At 37.4% G+C, this 22,820-nt stretch overlaps 1 protein-coding gene across 10 annotated transcripts in view; it reads left to right on the top strand.

The window, feature by feature from the left end:
- The window catches only part of Rabgap1l (RAB GTPase activating protein 1 like), a 622,756-nt gene that overhangs the window by 381,457 nt on the left and 218,479 nt on the right, over nucleotides 1-22,820 (top strand). For all 10 annotated transcript variants that reach the window (XM_052199889.1, XM_052199890.1, XM_052199896.1 and 7 more), the window contains 3 exons: nucleotides 7,503-7,577; nucleotides 15,494-15,619; nucleotides 17,675-17,818. In XM_052199889.1, the coding sequence (XP_052055849.1) occupies nucleotides 7,503-7,577; nucleotides 15,494-15,619; nucleotides 17,675-17,818 (345 nt within the window). The remainder of the gene's footprint in view (nucleotides 1-7,502; nucleotides 7,578-15,493; nucleotides 15,620-17,674; nucleotides 17,819-22,820) is intronic.

Below are 22,820 nucleotides of genomic sequence, written 5' to 3'. Positions count from 1 at the left end.
TGGTATTCCTCTACACTATGGTATCAAGTCTTTCCAGGACCAAGGGCCTCTCTCCCATTTGGTGTCCAACAAGAATATCCTCTGCTGTCGATGTGGCTGGGGCCATGGGTAACTCCAAGTGTACTCTTTGGTTGATGGTTTTGTCCCTGGGAGCTCTGGGAGTACTGGGTGACTCATATTGTTGTTCCTCCTATGGAACTGCAAGAGAGCTGCAAGCCTCTTCAACTCCTTTGGTCCTTTCTCCAGCTCCTCCATTGGGGACTCTGTGCTTAGTTTAATGTCTGGCTGAGAGTTTCCCCCTCTGTATTTGTCATGCACTAGCAGAGCCTCCCAGGTGACAGCTATATCCACGTCTTTCAAGACAGTCTCTCATTGAGATCATCAGTTAGGCTAGACTGGTTTCCAGCAAGCCTCGGGATCGTCCTTTGTCGGCCTCCCCAGTACTGGGATTACAAGCATGCACTGCCATGCTTGAGATTTTTAAGTGGATCTAGAGGCTTGAACTCAGGTCCCTGTGCTACAAAGCAAGTCATCTTCCAAGTTCCACAATAAAATTAACCTAAAAGTTTTTTCAGTGATACCAGGTAAGGTAGTATATGCCTGGAATCCTTTTCCTTGGGAGGCTGGGGTAGGAGGATTGAGTCCAAGCCTGTGGTACGTAATAAATTCCATTCCAGGCTTACCAAAAACACTTTCTCAAAACACACAAAGTAAAACAATGCAAAAAATTATTCTTTAGGCATTTGAACATAGTGTTTTTTCATTGGGGCCAGTCTTTGCAGCAATATGTTATTTTGGGTATATTCTGTTTCCTTGTTTGGTCACACTGAGCACTAATCACCTTGTGTCAATAAAGTTAGCTTTACATATTTGAGCTGATGAAAAAGATTGTGTATTTCATATCCTGTGGGAAGCCTGTCAGCAAGACAAAGCTTAGTATTTAACAAAGATAGCAGGAAAGCAAGGGCTGTTGGGGCAAATTGGAAGAGACATTGTGGCACACTATAATTCTACCTGCATGGAAGAAAAATGGATTGATGAAATGTCTTGATTTACTATGTACTTCTAAGGAGAGAAGATCAAAGGGAGACCTCTGAATTTTGCCTCTGACATCACATTTCCTCCAACAGCTTTCCTGGCATAATGTGAAGTGGCAGCAGTGCCTACAGCTCCGGAAAGGGCTCCTTAGTTCTAGAGTCCCCTCTTCGGGAGCACTTTATATTCTGAAAGTCTTTGCAGGTTAAATTCCTTAAAGGCTGGACACTTAATTTTTGTTTTGTTTTGTTGTTTGTTATTGTTTATAGAGAGTGCCTGGATGCTGGTTCCCTGTAATAGATCCATTACCAAATCAGAGTCCAAGGTCATAACGAAGTGCAGTTAACAATTTCCCATAATCATACAGGAGCTTACTTTTGTGGGGGTGGTTAAAAATGTTAAAGATGTGGTAGTCTAGGTTTTTATTTATTTTATTTTATTTTAAAATCTGTTATATAAAAAGAAGCCTACATCTAGGAATTGTGCCAGCTATGTTAGATAAGAAAGTTGCTTTGTTAGTGAATATTTGCAAGTACATCTAGCTTAGTTCAGAGTATTTCATATCAGTGAACCTATTTTTAGAGTTTAAGTTCATACTCTTCTCCTTACCAGCATATAGGACAAACTTAACCTTTTTAGCTAACTTGTTATTACATTTGATAAATAAGATACTATGGAATTTATATATGCATGTACATATGCTTACTTATGCATGTACATATATTACTTAATAATCTCAGACTTACAAAAATGATCAGAATTTTGTTTCACTCATTATTTTGAATGTGATTTATTAGCATGATAGCTCTTTGCCCCAAAATACCTTTCTTAGAAGCAAGGACATTGTCCCACATAATCATAATGCAACTCCTGGTTGATCCCATAGCACTGAAGTATTGCAACCTATTGAGCAGTAGACATCACCCATGTTTACTGATGGTCGGGTTAGTGGATGTGGTATATAAAAAAAGAATTAGAGTTTAAAATCACACGTTTTATTTAATTCTCACTGTCTCTTGGATTTCATCAGGTCTAGATCACTGTGTCCTTAGCTCTCTTGGTGTTAACAATTTTTAAAGATTGTAGTCCAGATGCTTTTTGAGATTGTCCCCATGTACTCTCATGTTATATTTGAGTTATACATCTTTGACAAGAAACATACAGAAGAGATCATTTGTACCTATTTCTTCTTCTTAGGTCCTATACAGTTTCACTTTTCCCATTTTTGAGGCGATCTTCACTTTGATTATATAAATAAGCTTTTGTCTTATTTATATAGGTTTATCTACTAAAGATAAAGTAGGTTTATCTACTATGAAGTGTTTTTCTTTAATTCCTTATATTTAATAGATATCTTGTTGCAATTTTTGGCTATATACATTTACCATTTTGAATTATATTTTTGATAGGTTCACTCATTTATGTATTGTCATAGCCATGTGTGCTTAAGGATTACTTCTTTCAAAATAATATTTTTGTTAATTCTTTAATAATTTCATATATATGTTCAATATATTTCATTCATATCTTCTCTCTCTTGTTCTTTCTGGCTCTTCCAAGGCCTGCCTGTACTCTATCCTTCCCAACTTTTGTTCAACTACCCACTTTTTAAACCAGTTTATTAGGTCCTTTTGCTAGGTCCAATCAATAAGGATCCTTACTATATTCATTCTGTTATATTTTATGTTCTGTCACTACTGTTACTCGTTTTGATGCTCAAATTATCTCCAAATTAGCCAGTGATATCTTCAAGCAGGCTTCTGTATTCCTTTGGCAAATTTTCTAACTTTGTGAGCATGGCCTTCCAGTATTGCTCAGACTGTGTTATTTTTTATTTCTTTGCTTAGCTTAAGCTTATCCAACTTTCCCAAAGACTCTGTTCCTTTAATCAACACGTTAAGAAACCAAGATTTGAATATCAAGAGTGATGACTGTTTTGGGGTATCATTACTTGAAAGCCTTCTCAGTGGCTAAAACTATGTGTGTACACATAGATGTGTGTTTACACATAGATGTGTATGTACTCATGAACTTGTAAGCATGCCTTTTAACCTATATTGTTCTTTATCATTGAAAGAACTCATATAGCAAAATTTAGTACAATTCAGTGGGTTTCAGTATAATTTCTGCTATTCATTTTGAAACCAATTCATCGGTCAAAAAAAAAAGCCTATCCTCATTAAAACTCACTTCCCATCACCTCTGGCAGACTTTAATGTGTCTCGCCTCATTCGCCTTGTGGTTCTTTGTAGTAGGTTGTCTGGCAGGGATCTTTGGTGAACTAACCACATCAGTCTTCTATCAAATCTGGCCACTGAGATCTCCTAATGGGTGGTATGACAAATGTGTGTAGTATAGCCGCTGTTAACAATTGAATCCCTTCTATGTCCCCTTAGTAAGTCAAAGGCTATATCCATAAAGTCTCACCATATCCATAAAGTGGCTCCTTAAACATTAGCTGAACAAGAAAAACAACAATAAACATACCAAAGCAGACAAGGAAAGGCCATGAGGTCTCAACCATAAATGAAGAACTACAGGCAACTAAGGGTTGTTGAGAGTTGGAGACAATAGCTACCTCATAGATTGCTTATCTAATACCAATAATAAGGTCAGCCCTGAAAATGTAGATAAAAGCAGTATATAGACTGATCAGGTTATATTTAGGAATATGTATACATATACATATATACATATACATCCTTATAGCAACAATTAATGAGAAAAGACGCCATGAATTCAAGAGGAAATGGAAAGAAGGGGAAATGATGTAGTTGTAATCTCAAAAATAAAAGAAAAACAATCTAAAAAATTAAGTCTTTTTTTAGTCCGTTTCTCTTTTATTTTTCACTATTAAATATACTACTTTCAAACATTATATAAATTATCTAGTATGACTGTTGTCATCTTTTCATGCTAAGAAACTAAGCTTCATTAGAGCAGTTGAGTTGGCCATTTTGCTCACTCTCTCTCTACTGGTCTTCCATGTTTTGCCTCAATGCAAAGGAAGTTAAGTAATTCTGGTAAATGGCAGAGTGAGAACCTGACATGCTTTGCATTCAGAGCCACTAATGGAAAACTTGTAAGTAGACTTCGGAGCCATCTTAGAGTATTGTACTAGCAGATTTCTGTCCTAGGTACCAGAGTGATGGAGGCTACTTTGAGTCTGTCATAACTACATTGTTTTTATTGGAAAAGACTTGGGGAATTTCAAAGAAAAATTACAATTAAACTTTTATAAAAATGATATGGTCATTGTGGACTGATTGTTCTGAGTACGGAGTGGATATGGAAACATGATTAATTGATAATGATTCTAAAAGCTTGGGGGGAACACTATGAGGGATATTAGGTACTGAAATTTTTTAATTGGAATATTCATATAGAAACAAATTTCAAGTGTGACACTGTTGACTGGGAATAGACTTAAGCTAATGTTTGTTGTACATGGGTTTCTCAGGATTTGCCACTTTCCTAAAATTAATGGCTAATGATTATGATCAATAACAGTTTTGCTTTTATTTAAAAACCCTTTGTATTTACTTTTTATAGGTTAGTAGCTCAGATAAGCTATTTCAATTTAACTTTGAATATGTATTTCTACATAAAGATATGTACATACACACTCATACATATATACACAATCAGTCATTTATAGGTTCTGTACTTATAGATTCATCTTCTGTAGTAAAATAACTTGTAACCTCAAAGCCAACACTCATACATTACATTTTGTTGTTGTTATTGTTTGTTCATTTGTTCCAAGCATTCATAGAGAATTTTGAATTGTTTGATGCTTAGCTCTCACTGTAAACAAGCATCACATTATATTTATTGCTATAGGTTTTCTTTTCTCTTGGTGATTTTGGTGGGTACCATTGCTCCCAAGTGTGGCACTGAAGTACTGGCTAATGCTGTTAGCTCCTGAGAGGTTGTGATCTGCCTGTGTTTTATATATATATATATATATATATACCTCACTGATGCATGAGTTTGTTCAATAATAAAGATCAGCAGTATGTGCTAGATCTGTTGCTTTAAGAAGAATCACAGTTACAACCTAGTTATGCTGTGATTGATTGCTAAGAATGTTGCAGCCAAAGGTACATAGCAGCCAAACCCTTTCTAACATAAACAAACAAACAAACAAATAAATAAATAAAATAATTAAGAATTGAAAGGTATAATGTCCTGACAACTTCGTAGTACATAGGTATGGTGAAGACAACGAAATGACTGTGTGTGTGTGTGTGTGTTTGTGTGTGTGTGTGTGTGTGTATTTAAACTCCAGTGAAAACTACTTCATATCTTTTATATATTTGTATTCTGGAGGTAATACCCAGGTTAAAATACAAACTATTGACTGGTTACTGATGAGTACTTTTTAAATATTTAAGTTAAAATTTAAAATTATGAAACATATGAAACATGTTTAATTTGTATTTGTGATTTAAAAAATAAGTGATATTTTATACTTAAAAATTAGGAGAAATATTGCCAGTATTTTCCATTAACACCATTCCTCCTTTGGGTTAAGTCTTCCCCTACACAAGTGAACTACCCTGGAATTTTGTGATTATTATTCCTCTATATTTCCTAGCTGTCGTCATATATGTGATTAGTTTTGTGAGTATTCTCTGAGTGTGTGTCAAAGATAAAAAGTTGTGCTTGCTGACCAGTTGTGAAGCTGACTCTTCTTCACCTATTAGTGAAACGGTCGCCACATTGATCCCATTTTTTGGGCCTTTTCTTTGTATATAGACTCAGTTTTCTTTCTGAGGCTGTGAAAATACAGATGCAGAATATATCAGATATTATTTATGTATATTAGATTCTTTTAAAAAATTATAAATATGTTGTATAATATAGCTCAGTTAATGTCTGATGGAGCTTTTAGACTATAGAGGTGCGAGGAACATTCTGGAGGGTTGATAGTCTCAGTGTTCTGTAATGATATCAATGCATAATGCCCCAGTTCAAACATTCTGAAAATCAAATGTACATATATGCTTACCTGACTGTATTGTTCACAGAAAGAGGGTTGCAAGGCTAGGCAGTAGGTTGGTGCAGAATGCTTGCTGAGGCATGTAGCAGGCCCTGGGGCCATCCTCAATACTGAAAAGGTACAAAAAATATTTAATAACCATTGCTCTAAGCAGGAAGTCTTCATATACACGGTGAATTATATTAAGCAATTGAGTGGAAATCCTCTCATGTGCATTGGATTGGTACCTCGCCTAGCCCTGGGATTCTTGACCTTTATAAATATGGCAGCACCTAAATTTTTTTCTTTTATTTCAGGAAGCAGTAAGTAAAAGATGACCCACAAAACCTGTTTTCATATGTCCCTTGACTTGAGAATGTCATTTAAACTTTGACAGATAACATGATTATCCCTCAAAATTTAAAATGTTAGTTATCTGGATTTTCACATAAAGTCTTTCTAACTTATCTTCCTTTTTTAATCAACACACTCTCTTTGCTGACTCGGCCTCCTATAAGCTACTATATAGTGTCATGTCTTCAGGTGCTTAAACTACTAGTTAGAAATTATTAAGTGAACAACTTTATTTCTTTTCCTCTGAAGACAAACAGGCTTATGTCAAACAAAATGGTACATTTGTTCCTTCTCGGGGGTGCTGAATTTCCTATGAGTGAACTCTGCCAGTTTTCACCTGGCATGGTTAAAATGAAGGGAATGGTATGGAATAGCCAAAGAGCCTGCAGCAGTGGGTGTGTGTTCTCAGCATGATGTACCTTTGCACATCCTGTAAAACATGCAGGGCAATTTTAAATGTGTCTGCCTTGTCCAACAATATCATAACCAGAGCCATCTTTACTCAGCAGCTTTAGAAAATGCAAGAGTCATTTGAAGATCATTAAGGGCTTATAGCACGCATATACAACCTTTTAACATTGCAATGTAATATCATCTGTAAGCTCACATTCTATAAAATCACACATGCAAAAAAAATCACTAATTGTTTGTAGTTTTGTGTTGGATCATAGTGATAGTGTTCTGTTAACAGGCTGGATACCCTGTTTGGAGGTTTTAGTTGTTAGTTGATTTTATTAGAATGATGAATTCATACTAGAGTTTTGAGACGCTTTGAGGTTTTTTTCTGTTGTAGTGACCTGGAACTCTCATATCAACCTTGTAATCCCCCACCATTTACCCAGGGTTCCCATAGTTCATGTGCCTTGGCTAAATTAATAATTTAGGTATCTGAGTATCTTTATTTCATATCCCGAGGATGGGCCTGTGATACTGGAACATCCAGGGCTGCTTTGGAAAAGGTACCTTAGAGGAGTCCTGCTGAACGGGTAGCATATGGACTCAAATGGAAAAATCAGTGCAAATGTGACAAAAAGGTCAGAGATAGGGTAAGCAGGCACCTGATGGGAACCAACATGTAAGTTGAATTTATGTGTCTTCTTAATAGGACTTTTTCATTATCTTTCTCTAGGCCTACTCTGTGTACGATGAAGACATTGGGTACTGTCAAGGACAGTCTTTTCTTGCTGCTGTATTACTGTTGCATGTAAGTAATTTCCCATGTTCTAAATAGTATAGTGTTACTGAATTTATTTTCTACGGGATTTTGATATTCCTATTGATTTCCCACTTTACAAAACTTGTACATAGCATATCTCTTTAAATAATACCTTGGGTGATAAATAAAAACATGTTTCCAAGACAGAACAGTCAGTCTGTTTGCCTGTCTCTCTGTCTTTCTTCCTTGCTTCATTTCTTTTTTTATCAAAGTGCTATATTTTTCATTAATTAAATTATTTATTTACTTTACAGCCCAATATCCAGCCTCCCTCTCTTCCTAGCCCACTCCAGCTCCTCTCCCATTGTCTCCTTCTCTAAGAAGGGGGAGTTTGCCCTGGGTATCACCCCACCCTGGCACACCAAGTCTCTGCAGGACTAGATTCATTCTCTCCCACTGAGGCCAGACAAGGCAGCCCAATTAGGGGAATGGGATTCACAGACAAGAAACAGATTCAAGGACAGCCCCCACTCCAGTTGGTGATGGACCCACATGAAGACTAAGCTACACCTTTGCTACATATGCTTGTGGGTCTAGCCCACGCTTGATCTCTGGTTGGTAGTTCAGTCTCTGGGGGCCCCAAGGTCCAGTTTAGTTGACTCTGTTGGTTTTCCTGTTGAGTCCTATCCTCTTCGGGTTCCTCAGTCCTTCCCCCAACTCTTCCACAAGACTCACCAAGCTCCGTCTAAGGTTTGGCTGTGGGTCTCTGCATCTGTTTCCATTGACTGCTGGGTGGAGCCTCTCAGAGGACAATTATCCTGGGTTTCTGCCTGTAAGCATAACAGAGTATCATTAATAGTGACAGGGACTGGTTCTTGCCCATGGGATGGATTTCAATTTGGGCCAGAGATTGTTGGCCAAAGACAGCTTTTAAATTAGTTTTGCTATCTAGAAATAAATAAATTGCTTATTTGAGGTTAATTTCAAGCTTAACTATCTTGCATGAAAATATCAGCATAAGCACAAACATCAGAACTCAAGACTATAAACTATCATAACAAGGAAACATGCTAGGTTTTCTCTGATTTATTTTTATATACTTCTTCCTGTCAGTCACTTTCATTTAGCATCAGTTGCCAGGTTCTGGGCTTTGAAGTGGATTACATTTGTAGTTTGTGTCTAGGATGGGGTACAAGCAATACAAACTTATTTTTATTCTCCTTTCTGTGTCTTCATTGATTTTTCTCATGAGAGATGCTCACTGCAGAACTTAGTGTGCTCATCAAAGTGAAACACTGGGCAAGATAGCCCACAGGAGACTTGCCCAGCCTAGTTCTGATAGAACTGTTAGAAAAACTTTCTGGATCAGGTAGCTATTTGGGCAAGAAATAATAATTAAAGTTAAAGAATTGTAGACAAAATGAATGAGATCAAGTGTATGAAAAAATGGTACTCTAGAGAGAAAGGCATGAAATCACACTTGACTACATGTGGGGTAGAAATGATAAGATAGGGAGGGCCACATGATAAGGACTACATACTCACTTCATTGAAGTGACTTCCAACACAAATGAGAAGCCATTGGGCGGTGGGTGCGGACGTTCATAGTCTTGTGTTTGTTTTTGCTTAGAGGGCAGAGCTGAAGAGAACAGCGGTGGAGAGACTAGCTAGATTCCATGACACATGCTGGGACTGTGAAAAGGGAGAAAGTAGGGAAAGCTTCAAAGGGAAAGTGAGCAGTTTCTCGATGAGTAAGGAAGGGAAAGGTGAAATGCCCAGATCTCTGCTTGATGCTTTTAGCTAAAAGGATTATATTCTTATACAGTTAGTGGAAGAAGTTCGGAGTAATGATTCATTTTGTTTTAAAATCTTGGAGTTGACGAGGGAGGTTCTAAGGCTGTCAGAGCTGCCCAGCATCCACTGACACTAGGGGTTGATACTTAGGGAGACATGAAAGCTGACATGCATGACCAGAGGAAATCTATAATCTCAGAATAGTAAACAAGGCCAAGAAAATGAGAATGGAATTTGAGAACAGTGAACACCGAAGTGTCTGAGGAAGAAGAGGGATCTTTATAAGGAAAGGAACAGTGCACAGTGCTGGGTGCAGCAAGAAGGCCTAGCTAGTGGGAACGAAGGCCCAGCCAGTGGGAACTAGGCATTGCTGTGAGTCTGGCGCTCTGAATTGAGCATTTGTGTAGACTCACAGTCTTAATGCTCATTACCTCATGCTGGTAAGAGGGGTGCCTGAGGCAATGTTGTCACGCCTCGTCTTACCTCACCTCACTTTAGGTTTCTCTCCCTTTTTGTCCAGCATCAGATACTTTGGTACTTCTAGCATTCTTGCTTTCTTTTTCTTCTTGATAGCTTCACGTCTTATCTTCTTGCGATGGACTGCGATATCAAACACTTTATTATCATAATTTTCCAACATTGCATGAAAGTAATATCTAAAATGGTTAGGTCCCTCAGGAGACTGGACATTTAGAGTGAATGGAAGAAGTTGGGATTAATGATTAATTTCGTTTTAAAATCTTTGAATGGGGAGCTTCTACGACTATTAGCTATCCAGCAGCCCCCTAAATGGCATGTGTTCTACACAGAGAAAGCCAACTTTCTTCTAAAGTATTGTCCTCACTGAGGTGAAAAGCTAAGATGCAATTCAAGGGTTTTATGGCTTTGTTTTACACAAAATAGTCTCTGAAATAAGCCATTGTTACCTCTGTCCATCATGTGTCACTTGTCCTGGGGAGATGTAAATAAGGAATCTACTTACCTTCAACAGGCAGCAGTGAGACCCAAGTCCAGCTGGGGTGTGGGGGCGGGGTTACTGATGGGAGCATGGATGGCCAGAGGCAGCTGCATCACCAACAAGTCCACTCCAGCCTAAGCCACAACACACAGGAGCTGGACTCCTAGAGCTCCTGGCATAGTTTGCAGCTGGATGGAGAGCCTTATGTATGGCGATTCTTACTGTTAATAACTCAGGGGAAGGCACTGGTAACGATTCTAATGACATGTAGGCGTTTCTTGAGACTTCTAACTTTACTTCATTCCTGAGTCTTGTAAGACTTCTAAGTTTTGTTTACTTCCAGGGTTTTACAAAGCCTCCCTCTAAGGTGGAATACTGGAATGAAAAGAAATCCCAACATAACATAGCCCTTTCATGAACACATGATACTGCATTGATTAAAGCTCGGTAAGAGCATAGTTCTAAAAAAATTGTATTGAGGTTCTGGGAGACTTGGCTTATTTTCAGATTTGTAATTATTTGGAAATACACCCTGTTCTTGCCTCCTAAGGAGAGCAAGAATGAGGCAGAGAACTAGAAAAGTTAAATACTTTTTTGTGCTTCCTGTTTACAGTAATGAAGGCCATATAGTAAGTCAGCCCTTGTGAGGTTGATCACTAAAAATATCTCCTAAAGTATGTCCCAAGACATATACCACCGTCTCTTATACTCTCAATTAGTTGAATTATGTAGTTGTTGCCACGGATTTTAGAAATAATGTGAAAGAAATGTCTTCAGGATCCTTAAGAAAAGATTAACTGATATTCAGAATCATAATAATAAAAATATATCCTAATTTGTAATTTATTATTTTGTGAAATTAATCAATCTATGTTGTTTACCTATCAACCTGTCAACTACTTTGAATACAGAAAGGCTTTTTCCTGTATCATTTTTCTCTGTTGTCTGAGCCAATAGATGGTATTAATCAGATATACCATCTCAGGGTCCAGATAGATGGTATTAATCAGATAAACCATCTCAGGGTCCAGATAGATGGTATTAATCAGATAAACCATCTCAGGGTCCAGGGAGGTGTTATTAGGGTCCTGCTGACTAATACTTTATCAGTTACATAAGCTGCTGCTGTTTTTTTTTTTCTGCAGTCATCCTTGCATTGCATATTAATCATTGTCAGTACCTGCTGCTTTGTGGATTGCTGCCCTTCCCTCACTCACAATCCTTTACCTCAGAGGAATGAGAAAATGAAAATGAAAATGTAGTCAAAAGTAAACTTTTGCATTTTCAAGAGCATAATATCTAAGTAGTCTTTTAAAATTTGATTCCTCCCTGCTTAAAATGCCAGGGGCTTTGGCAATAGCTTGTGACATTGAGTAGGTTAAGCAGTGCAAGAATTCTCAAACAGATGCTGTCAATCCACTTAGTGAGCTATAAGAAATATATTATCTGTAGTTAGAGGGTAGTATAGCATGGGTAGTATATAACCACAATAATTTTAAACTACTTTAGAAATTAAATTACAATAATCTTTATAATATTAAAGAAGTACTAAAGAAAGGAATGTGTAAGATTACATTTGGTATGATTCAGTTTTATATAACATCCAATAACAATCATTTTTCCTTTAAGAAAATTACTTAGATGGAAAGCACTATATAGTATAACAACATAATGGTTCCTGTTGAAATCAGGATAGTGAATTTTCTAGAAAGATGTATTGGGAGGGATTCATGACTAAAAAGGTTAACATAGGGATCTTTTTGTTTATTTATTTACATCCCAAGTGCTACTCCTCTCCGTGTCCCCCTTCACTGAGAATCCCTTCCCATCCCTCCTCCCTTTCTCCTTTCAGAAGGTGGGGGTCCTCCCTGGGTATCACCCAACCCTGGCACATCAAGTGTCTACCAGATTACACAACATCCTTTCCCACTGAGGCCAGACAAGGGGAATTGATACCACAGCCTGGCTACAGCTTTAGGTAGATCCTCTGCTCTAGTTGGTGAGGGGCTGACAAGGAGATTGAGCTGAACATCTGCTGCAAATGGGCTGAGGGGCCTCATTCCAGTCCACAGGAATAGATGTGGGACACAGGTATCTTTAATGCTAAAACAGTACTCTCTTTCTTAGACTAGCTGGTGCTTGCATGAGGCCCTGAGTTCATTTGTTTTGTTTTATGATGTTATTTATTAGAGCATACACATTTGACCTTTGTGTATTTTATATACTGTATTTCAGAATAAAATAGGTCAAAAAGTTATTAGTCCTGTAATGGAATTCCCTTCAAAGACAGGATTAAGAAGTGACAAGCAGATTAGGCTGGAGAGATTGCTCAGAGGTTAAGAGTGCTAACTGCTCTTCTAGAGGCTTTCAGTTATGTCCCTACCACCCATGTCAGGCAGCTCACAATCATTACCTCTGGCTCCAGAGGACTGTTCTGGACTCTGTGGGCACCCACCCATGCATGTGGCATACACACATGCACATAACATACACACATAAAATAATAATAATAAAATGTTATTAAAAAAAGAAATGAGAAACAGAGTTACTTAGTGTTTATCTTGGAAATCAAGATTTCATAGAGTCAAGATAGCAGCATCCAAATGTCTATTTGTATAAATGTGTATAGGCAAAGCTATTTGTAACACATTCTTCAGGACTTTTTCTGCTATGTGTGATAGGCCTTGGCTCAGGAGCTATTTATTGGCATAAAACTGGGAACTCTGTGGCAGAGATTTTAATGAGCTTGAAATCAGGCCTTATATTTTCTCATCCTAAATCTCTGTTTACAGCTATGCTTGTCTGCTGTTTCAAAACAGAACCCCTGGAGCAGCTATAAATTTGAAACATTCTTTAAATTCTTTTATGTTAATGTGACCTTGGGCAGGATTACTAAACTGGGGTTAAGTTTCTTCATGTTAATATGGAAATAATATCATTACCCTTGTAGGCTTCTTGAGGACTGAGGACCTTGTTATGAGTATAAAGAATATGACTTTGTGCATATCACAAAAGAACAGTCGTGACTTGAAACCCAGACTTTCCTTAATAGACTTAAAGTTATGGTTGACCAGTTAATGCCTCTGAGCTTCGCTAGTCTTGCATCTCAAAAGTAAAAGTTATACCTGCTCTAAGATTTTTGTGAGAACCAAGTGGACTCATGAGTATGTCTAATAATGGTAGCTGCTGTTATTACTAAAATTAACAATTACACACATAATCACTTTTCTTTTGGTCCCCGATCCTGCTCATTTAAATTGGTAACACATAGGAAGCCACTGAGCAGTCATTTGATTTCAATGTATTCTAGCATCTATTTGATTTGAAGGGGAAAGTAAACAAACAACTTGCAGCTATCATTTTATTTGCTTTTCAGTATATGGGTGGAAAACGAAGACTTATGAGCTTATGATTTACCAAATAATCAGCATCTATCATTGTTGAAAAAAAAATCAGGAACTCTGTGGAGTAGTACTTCAGAGAAAGAGGTAGATCATTCAAAAGATGCAAAACATAATGAGGTGAAATAAAAACAGTTTTATAGTATATGCAGAGATTATTTTTTATCAAAATTCAGGTTTTAGCAAAAATATGTATAATACACGGTTCTTAAAGGCTTCCTTTGTAAAGCAAAGTTTGTTGTGAAGAGATACAATGAGACTTAGAGGGGGTCTCCATCCACTAGTGGTTTCTGTCCATTGATGACCCTTATCAATACAGATGACAAATCCTTGCCAACACTTGTTACCTAACAGTGATTGCATCATCTGATCACATTACATCATTCTCGGAGCATGTATGCTAGGAAGGTGTTTCATTTTGTATTTTAGATAACCATGGAGGACATTGTCATATCTTAAATTACAAAATTTTAATGTTTAGCTTCTCTTTTTCCCAGTCTAATAACTGATTTTTGGGAGAAACTTCCATTACACAGTAAAATGAGAATTTGGTCTTAAAGATCTACCATGTTCCCACACCTTAATATTTTATTTAAAAATACATTGTTTAGTTTTTTTAGACTAATTGCATATCAGTGATAAATTAAATTGTATTGTTCAGTGAAACATTAATCATTACAATACTCTAAGAAGTCATTTTAGTGCTTTTGTTTTAAGTAAGTAGCTGCTGTTGGGGAAACTGTAGGAGAGATTCAAAAATACAGGCATATGCAGTACTTGATCTTAATTGGTTTAAAATATAAAGCTACTGATGTTCAAAGGCATTAGCTGGCTTAGCTGATGAAAATACAGATATTTCAAAAGTTTCTTGGATCAAGTACTAATATTGTTACATGTAGTTGTCTTTCTCTCACTTTTCTGAGGTAGTCTCATAGTAGCCCATGCTTACCACAAGCTGTGTCCGAGGACTACCTTGACCTCTTATCGTTTTCCTCGCCTAAGTGCTAAGAGTACAGACATATAATAATTTTAGGTATCTGAGTAACAAATATGGGCTAGAATTGTCAGTTAATTGTCACAGTATTTTTTCCATCAAATCTGAACTTTTTCATGTGTATTAATTGGATGTGCTATTCTTTGTGTAAAGAAGAGAGACATTGAGGAGGTATATGTGTCATTTATGTTGCATGTCTAAAGGTAAACAGAAATCTGTGTCTGCCTGTTGTTGCACTGTGGTTATTTTGAATGATTTATTATAATCTGTCCCATTCTGGATCAGACCTCTCCATGTACTCTAGCTGTAGCAATACTTTTTGCAAACCCAACCTCACCTGTCCTAAGATTTAATCTTAATCATGTGAGTTTGCTGTGCACTCATTGGTCCTGAAGGTCTATTTCTTTCAATTCTTCTTTTCAGTGCCCCCCACAGTGCCTGAATCTTGGCTGTGCAGGAACTCTGTGTAGGAAGGCCCAAAGACATTAAACTTCCTTTCTGCTTCAGCAGTTTTACCACATTAAAAGAGTTACTACATTTTGCCCCTCTTGTAAGATGCCAGTTGGTAAAATATTCAGCTTATTGTCATCCACTTATAGAGACTGAATGAATGAGTTTCTCTAAGACTGGCTTCAGTGCTTGGTCTGCAACTTTTTGAACAGCCACTTGTGAAGAATCCAGGGGAAGATCCTGAGGCTTACTTGGGCTTTGATGTTAAGAAAAGTATTTTAGGTGATAGAGGTGCAAGTCGGCTTCACTTGAAGAAAGGGTTTAGTGTGAACATTCATTCAGTGTTTCTCGTGTGTGTTTCCTGTAGATGCCGGAGGAGCAAGCATTCTGTGTTCTGGTGAATATTATGTATGATTATAAATTGAGAGACTTATACAAAAACAACTTTGAAGATCTTCATTGCAAATTCTATCAACTTGAAAAACTAATGCAGGTAAGGAAAAATGGGACATTTTATCACCCATGAATTTGTTGTTATCAAATTCACTAAGAGTTCATGAGCAATATTTAACTATGAAAGTTTAATGGATACAATGTCCAAAATGCAAATAGATTTGTTTTGTTTTATTATTACTTTTCACTTTTCAGGCATAAAAGTTAGGTTTTGTCCCCCAAAAGTTAGTATTCCTTGTGTGATTTAAAAGTTAAATAACTATATCTAATATATCAAGTTGGGCTTGATAACAATTTAAATACTTCATTTAAACTATCAAATAGATACATTTGAGTCTGCTCCAATGTGAGCATTTGGTACAAAATGGTTGTTTTTCTGTCTGTCTGTCTGTCTGTCTGTCTGTCTCTCTCTCTCTCTCGCTCTCTCTCTCTTTCACACACACACACACACACACACACACACACACACACACACACACACACGCACACATACTATAAGATAAATAGTATTATTAGGAGCTATTTATCTTGTACTGCACTCTTGTACAGTTTTACTTTGTCATTTTTTATATGACCATGGTTGGATTTTTAAAGAAATATTCATTTATTTGTTTGTTTGTTTATTTATTTATTTATTTATTTATTTATTATCTGAATGCATTTATATTTGTATTTGGGTGACCATGGCAGCCAGAGAGAGCAGCAGCTCTCCTGGGCTAGAACTGCAGGTGGCTGTGAGCTACCTGATTTGGATGTGGGTGTATGGAACCAAACTTAGGTCCTCTGGAAGATCAACAAAAGCTCTGAGCTCTTTAGCTATCTCTCCAGTCTACAGATAGGTTTTTTGTTTGTTTGTTTGTTTTTATTTTTTTATTTTTTTATTTTTTTTATTCGATATAATTTTTTATTTACATTTCAAATGATTTCCCCTTTTCTAGCCCCCTACTCCCCGAAAGTCCCATAAGCCCCTTTCTCTTCCCCTGTCCTCCCACCCACCCCTTCCCACTTCCCCGTTCTGGTTTTGCCGAATACTGCTTCACTGAGTCTTTCCAGAACAAGGGGCCACTCCTCCTTTCTTCTTGTACCTCATTTGATGTGTGGATTATGTTTGGGTATTCCAGTTTTCTAGGTTAATATCCACTTATTAGTGAGTGTATACCATGATTCACCTTTTGAGTCTGGGTTACCTCACTTAGTATGATGTTCTCTAGCTCCATCCATTTGCCTAAGAATTTCATGAATTCATTGTTTCTAATGGCTGAATAGTACTCCATTGTGTAGATATACCACATTTTTTGCATCCACTCTTCTGTTGAGGGATACCTGGGTTCTTTCCAGCATCTGGCAATTATAAATAGGGCTGCTATGAACATAGTAGAGCATGTATCCTTATTACATGGTGGGGAATCCTCTGGGTATATGCCCAGGAGTGGTATAGCAGGATCTTCTGGAAGTGAGGTGCCCAGTTTTCGGAGGAACCGCCAGACTGATTTCCAGAGTGGTTGTACCAATTTGCAACCCCACCAGCAGTGGAGGAGTGTTCCTCTTTCTCCACACCCTCTCCAACACCTGCTATACAGATAGGTTTTTATATCTGCTCATGTTTCAGAGTTTTCCAAGTGCTCAAAATTATTCTAGAACTATACTGTATACCTCAAATAATGTTGTTAGAGAATTTGTAACAATTACAACTGACAGATAATAAAATTATCTAATGTTTATTAAAAATTCAAATAAAATTATGGTCTGTGAGTATGAAGATACATTTGTTTCTAGGTGGGTAGGAGGTGAACCCTGCCTCTTACCATGGACTAAGAATTTCATTAGAATGAAGGTGTTCTGAGACAACAAGATTTTCCCAGGAAGCAAGAACTCTCGTGTTAGCAAGGATAACCTTGTTGTCCCCAGTGTTTTCTGTCCTCACCCATCTGTCGTGTGTCCATCCCCATCTCCTGTTATTACCTCTGTGCACTGACATAGCAGGACACCAGTCTAGGATACAGCTCAAGCCCAGCAGACAGCTTGATGCACATTGCAGCTGTAAACACAAAGCTTCTTCAGCAGCCATCCCTAAATCTTTCCCTTTGGCTTTTAGGAACAGCTGCCAGACCTGTACAGCCACTTCTGTGATCTGAACTTGGAAGCTCATATGTATGCATCCCAGTGGTTCCTCACCCTTTTCACTGCCAAGTTTCCACTCTGCATGGTGTTCCACATCATTGACCTTCTGCTGTGTGAGGTACAGTGTCCAGCTTTTATACCTATGGCGAACATAGAAAAGTCTGTTTAAAAACAGTTATTTTCTTTTTTTTTATAGTATTAACCCACACTCAAAATTTTGTTTGAATTTTAATAAAGATTACATAATTTTACTGTTTGTCAGGAATAAAAATTATTAAGGCTTATATAATTTCCACAAAATAAAATTATATGGCTAAATTTGTGTAATTATATTCCTAATAAGCCTATATCTGTGACTAATACATCATCAGTGTAACTTTTTAAAAAGTTAAATGCATTTAGAGTCAGTGGTTTTTACTATTGATGCACTTATACTACAATCAGGAATCTGAAGGAGCCCTACCCCACCCCACCCCCATAATTAACTCCTCCATTTGTTAGCTCCTTTTGTGTATGCAGTATTTTTGGTTCCTCCAAGAAAGAAAAATGATAAGCACTTTAGATGATGTGCGCTTCTTTCTTATCCTGCCCTGTCCTCTGCTCTCTCCTCTGCTTCCCCTTCCCCTATGGCAGAGGCAAACCTACTGTTTTCTGCACGCCAGACAAGGGCCCTGCCTCTCAACTACAGCCTCGTCCCATTTAGAACGTTAGGCCGTAGAACATGTCAGTTATTTGTTTCTTAAATACCTTTATTGCTTGTATTAGTTTACTTGATTCTTTTTAGTTCCCTTAGTTGACTATATATTTTATCTGTTTCCTTTGGGGCAGGGGTATGAGGATGGAACACTGCCTCATCCTCATCCATGTATATATTCTACCCCTGATGTACACCCCCATGCCTACCTTATTCTTTTAAATAATTTATGACACACACACACACATACACACACACAGCTTATATAGTATTGTCTGTCAAAATGCTAACAAATGTTGACAATGTGCTTGAAAGGTAGTTTGCTGGGCCAGGTATGATGGTGCTCACCTTTATTCCCAGTACTTAGGAGGCAGAGGGAGGCGGCAGACTCTCCATGAGTTTCAGGACTGCTAGAACTACATACTGAGACCCTGTCTCAAACAAAAATAGCTTGATTGAAAAGAAAAGTGTATATTTAAATGAAATAAATGTACACAAAAGTAAGACCACCCATTTTAATCATCCTTAACATTAGTAGTTTAACTTTAAAAATAATGTTTGAAAAGTGCCGAAGCTATATAAAGCCTATCATTTTATATTTTATTTACATATCATTACATTTTATATGTAAATATTACTGGACTTTTGCTCTCAAAGGCTCTTATTATTAGTTGCATTGCATCTGAAATTTGAAAGAATTTTGTAGGTGAGGAAGATTTTGAATCATTTGTGAAGTACTTTGGTAAGGAAGAGTTGAGTTTGCTAGATTCACAGAAAGAGATCTTGAATCCTAGTTATGTAACAGTGATTGATATTGATTGATAGCACATATATTATCCTATTCATTTTACTTATAAATTAGTCTAAAAATGGTATTTTAAATGTGGAAAGAGGCAAAGAAACTAAAACCTTCAATATGCTATGATCCTCACACTATCCACAAGGGAAACTTGGGTATTTATGCAAACATCCTGCTCTTACTGATTATTCTGAATGGTCCTGGCTCATATTGTAATACAGTACCCTTTTAAAAGGAAAGCTAATTAAATGTTTGAGTTCTATAATCCTAAAGCCAGTTAATACTCAAAATTAACTTTGATAAGTCTTCATAGGCATTATTCCACTGGGCAGTGGTGGCGCACGCCTGTAATCCAAGCACCTGGGAGGCAGACGCAGGCAGATTTCTGAGTTCGAGGCCAGCCTGGTCTACAGAGTGAGTTCCAGGACAGCCAGGACCACACAGAGAAACCCTGTCTCAAAAAAAAAAAAATAGTGTTTCCTGAAATGGAGACCATGTAATATACTGATGGCTTTTGTATTATCTACAGAATGAGCTTGAAATTACTTACCATCGCATCATATTGTCTTCTTAAAGAGATTATGTTGTGATTATAAAAAGATAAATTGGTGTAAGAATATGTTCTATGGGGGTGTGATGAGGTATGGGGGAAGGGGATACCTCGGTGGACCCATGCCAAGGCATCCCTTCCCACTGAGGGACCAGCCACACCCATATAGCATAGAATAGAGTTTATTTAGGTATGGGAAGGGGAGTTAAAAGAGTAGTAGAGGCAAAGAAAGGCAGAGAGAAGAAGAGAGTAGAGAAGTAGAGTCCAGCCATGACCATGTAGAAAGAGGTGGGGAGGGAAGGGGAAAGAGAGAGAAGGGCAAGAGAGAAGTAAGGAGGAAACAGGAATAAGAGAGTAATAGAGGAAAGAGAGAGAGGATGGGGTAGTCTTTTATAGTGGACCAGGTCTACCTAGCTGTTGCCAGGTAATTGTGGGGAGAGGCATATCTGGCTGTTGCCAGGTAACTGTGGGGTGGGGCATACTTGGCTGTTGCCAGGTAACTGTGGGGCGAAGCTTAGACAGAATCTTAACAAGATTCGTCTGTGGTTTCATTACAGAGTGTAGAGTGCATAGTTGTTCTGCTAAATGGATTTCTCTGTCACTTATGGCAGAATAGTAATGTCGTAGTTGACTTTGCTGGATGAATGACTTTCTGGAATTGTCCCCTGAGCCATGGCATCTGGCACTGTTTTTGCATCTTCTGGAACCTGGATTCACAACTTCTTGGAAAATTTAATCTTGAAGATACCTGAATTTTAGTGTTGAATACTAAGAAAATTACTCAAGTTTATAGTAAAGAAATGCAAACAAAATATGTGTGTTTCTGTCCTTTGTCATTTGAAAGCACAGTGGGTGAAAGATCACATAATTTGCTGCAATTAGTAAAACCACCACAGATGTTGCTGCCCTCACCTTCATCTTATACTGTATAGCTGGTTTTCCTTTTTTAAATTATTATACAAAGTAATATGTTTCATTATTGCATTTTAATATTTTTAAAATTTTTCTTTTTTCAGTCTAATTTCTAAGTCTTTCCTCTCCTCTCATGGACTCTTTTCTTTCTGAGAATATATGTCCTCACCTAATACAGTAATTTCTAGATCTATTAATATTACAAAAATTTAATTTTTTTCTTTTGGCTGAATAAAAGTTCATTGTGTCCAGATTTTCATTACCCATTCATCTGTTGATGGACTTCTAGGTGGGGCACATCTGTGACCCTGGGTGTGCCTGAATCTCTGTAGTAGCCTTTAGAGTTTTTAGGATGTATCCAATAACAGTAGAGCTGGGTCTTGCAGATTCAAATTTCCTTCCCTGTTGCTGGGACAAAGACTGTGACCAACAGCAGCTTACTCTGTGGCTTATGGTTGCTGATCACAGTCTGTCACTGAAGATAGGTCAGGAACTCAAGCAGGAGGAAAGGCAGGAACCACAGAGGACTGCTGACTTATTCCCGTTTACCCAGCTTCCGTTGGTATACAGGGCATTCCCACCTGTCCAGGGATAGCACCACCCACTCATCTTGATGAGCAGCCATGAAAATGCCTCTGTGCCAACAGTCCCAAAGACCAGTCATGGAAGCAATGCTTTGAGCAAGGTTTCCTCTGGCCAAGAGACTATAATGTGTGTCAGCTTGACAATAAAAAGGGGGGAGGGAAAAGAAAGAACAAAACCCACTAGCACACACTGACTTCCATGGTGGTGTGGAGTTTGCATTATCACCAGCTGTGAATAAGGTTTTGTTTTTCCTCCAGATCCTCTCCAGCACTGGCTTTGTTAATGGCAGCCTTTGTGATTGTAGTAGACTGAAACTTAAGGAAGTTTAAATTTGCATTTTCCTGAATAAGGATGTTGAGTATCCCTTAAAACTTTATTTGCCATTTGTGTTTTCTATTTTAAGAGGGTTCTGTTTCGTTCATTTGCCATATTTTGATAATTTATTGATCAGCATTTTGGGGGTTTTTTGCATGCTTAATTTTTACAGTTCTTTATATATTCTAGATACTCTTACATATCCAAATCTGGCAGATCGTTCTTCCATTCTGTAAGCAGTGTTTTTACTCTATTGCTTTTCCCTCACCTGCGCAGAACCACTTTGAATTCATGTAATCTATGTCAATATTTCATACACTGTTGGAATCCTTTTTACAGTGTTCTTGCCTTTCCTGCCCTAACTTGCTTTCCCCTAGCAGATTTTAAAGTAAGCCCTTTGATCCATCTTGGTCTGTTTTTGTGAGTGATAGATAAGTAGGAGATGTGGATTTTATTTCATTCCTTTGTATGTGGCTATCCAGATTGCCAGTACAATGTGTTGAATAGGGTACTTTTTCTCTAAAGTATTTTGTAACAGCTTTGTAGAAAAAATTTAGAAGATCAAAGATGTATATATTTATTTCTGCGTCTTGTGTTCTTTCCCACTGGCCCACACATGTTTATGCCAGTGCTGTGCTGTCCTTGTCACAGTATGTCACAGGGTGCTCTGCTTAGGACTGCATTTGATAACTGCGTCTTTTGTGTCAACATATGAATTTTAGAATTTTCTTTTCTAGTTCTCTGAAAAATGTCTTTGGAATTTTCATCAGGATTATATTTGAATCTATAAATTGATTACTTTGGTAATACAGCTATTCTTATATAACTAATTCTACTAGTCTAGAAATTTAGAGGGTCTTTCTGTTGTATAGTGTCTCTTTCAATTCCTTTCTTTGTTTTTTTTCTTTCTTTTTAGTATATTAATAAAGTTTTTACTGCAGAGATCCTTTACCTCATTGGTTAGGCTTATTTCTGTATCTGCATAGCTTTCCAGAAGGTGGGGTAGGTTATAGTCATAGCATCATGATTTCTAAGGAAGTTGACAAAGTAAAGTAGTTTTTCAAAATAAACTTTGTGAGGAACAGTACATTAGTGTGCCTCAGGATGTTCCTTCTTTCCACTAACTCATCTCTGTCATATTTGTCAAGGATTATTTTGCAAAAGAGCTATTGAATAAACTTTGACTTCCTGCCTGTCTGCTTTTTCTCTTTGCCCCTTTCCTTTTTCTAGTTAATAAAATATTTATATCAAAGGCTATTTTTTCC

Source organism: Apodemus sylvaticus, chromosome 12 (assembly GCF_947179515.1).
Source record: "Apodemus sylvaticus chromosome 12, mApoSyl1.1, whole genome shotgun sequence".
In the NCBI taxonomy this organism is placed as follows: Eukaryota; Metazoa; Chordata; class Mammalia; order Rodentia; family Muridae; genus Apodemus; species Apodemus sylvaticus.
The sequence above is the reverse complement of the archived record's forward strand: the minus strand, read 5'-3'. Positions and strand labels throughout refer to the sequence as shown.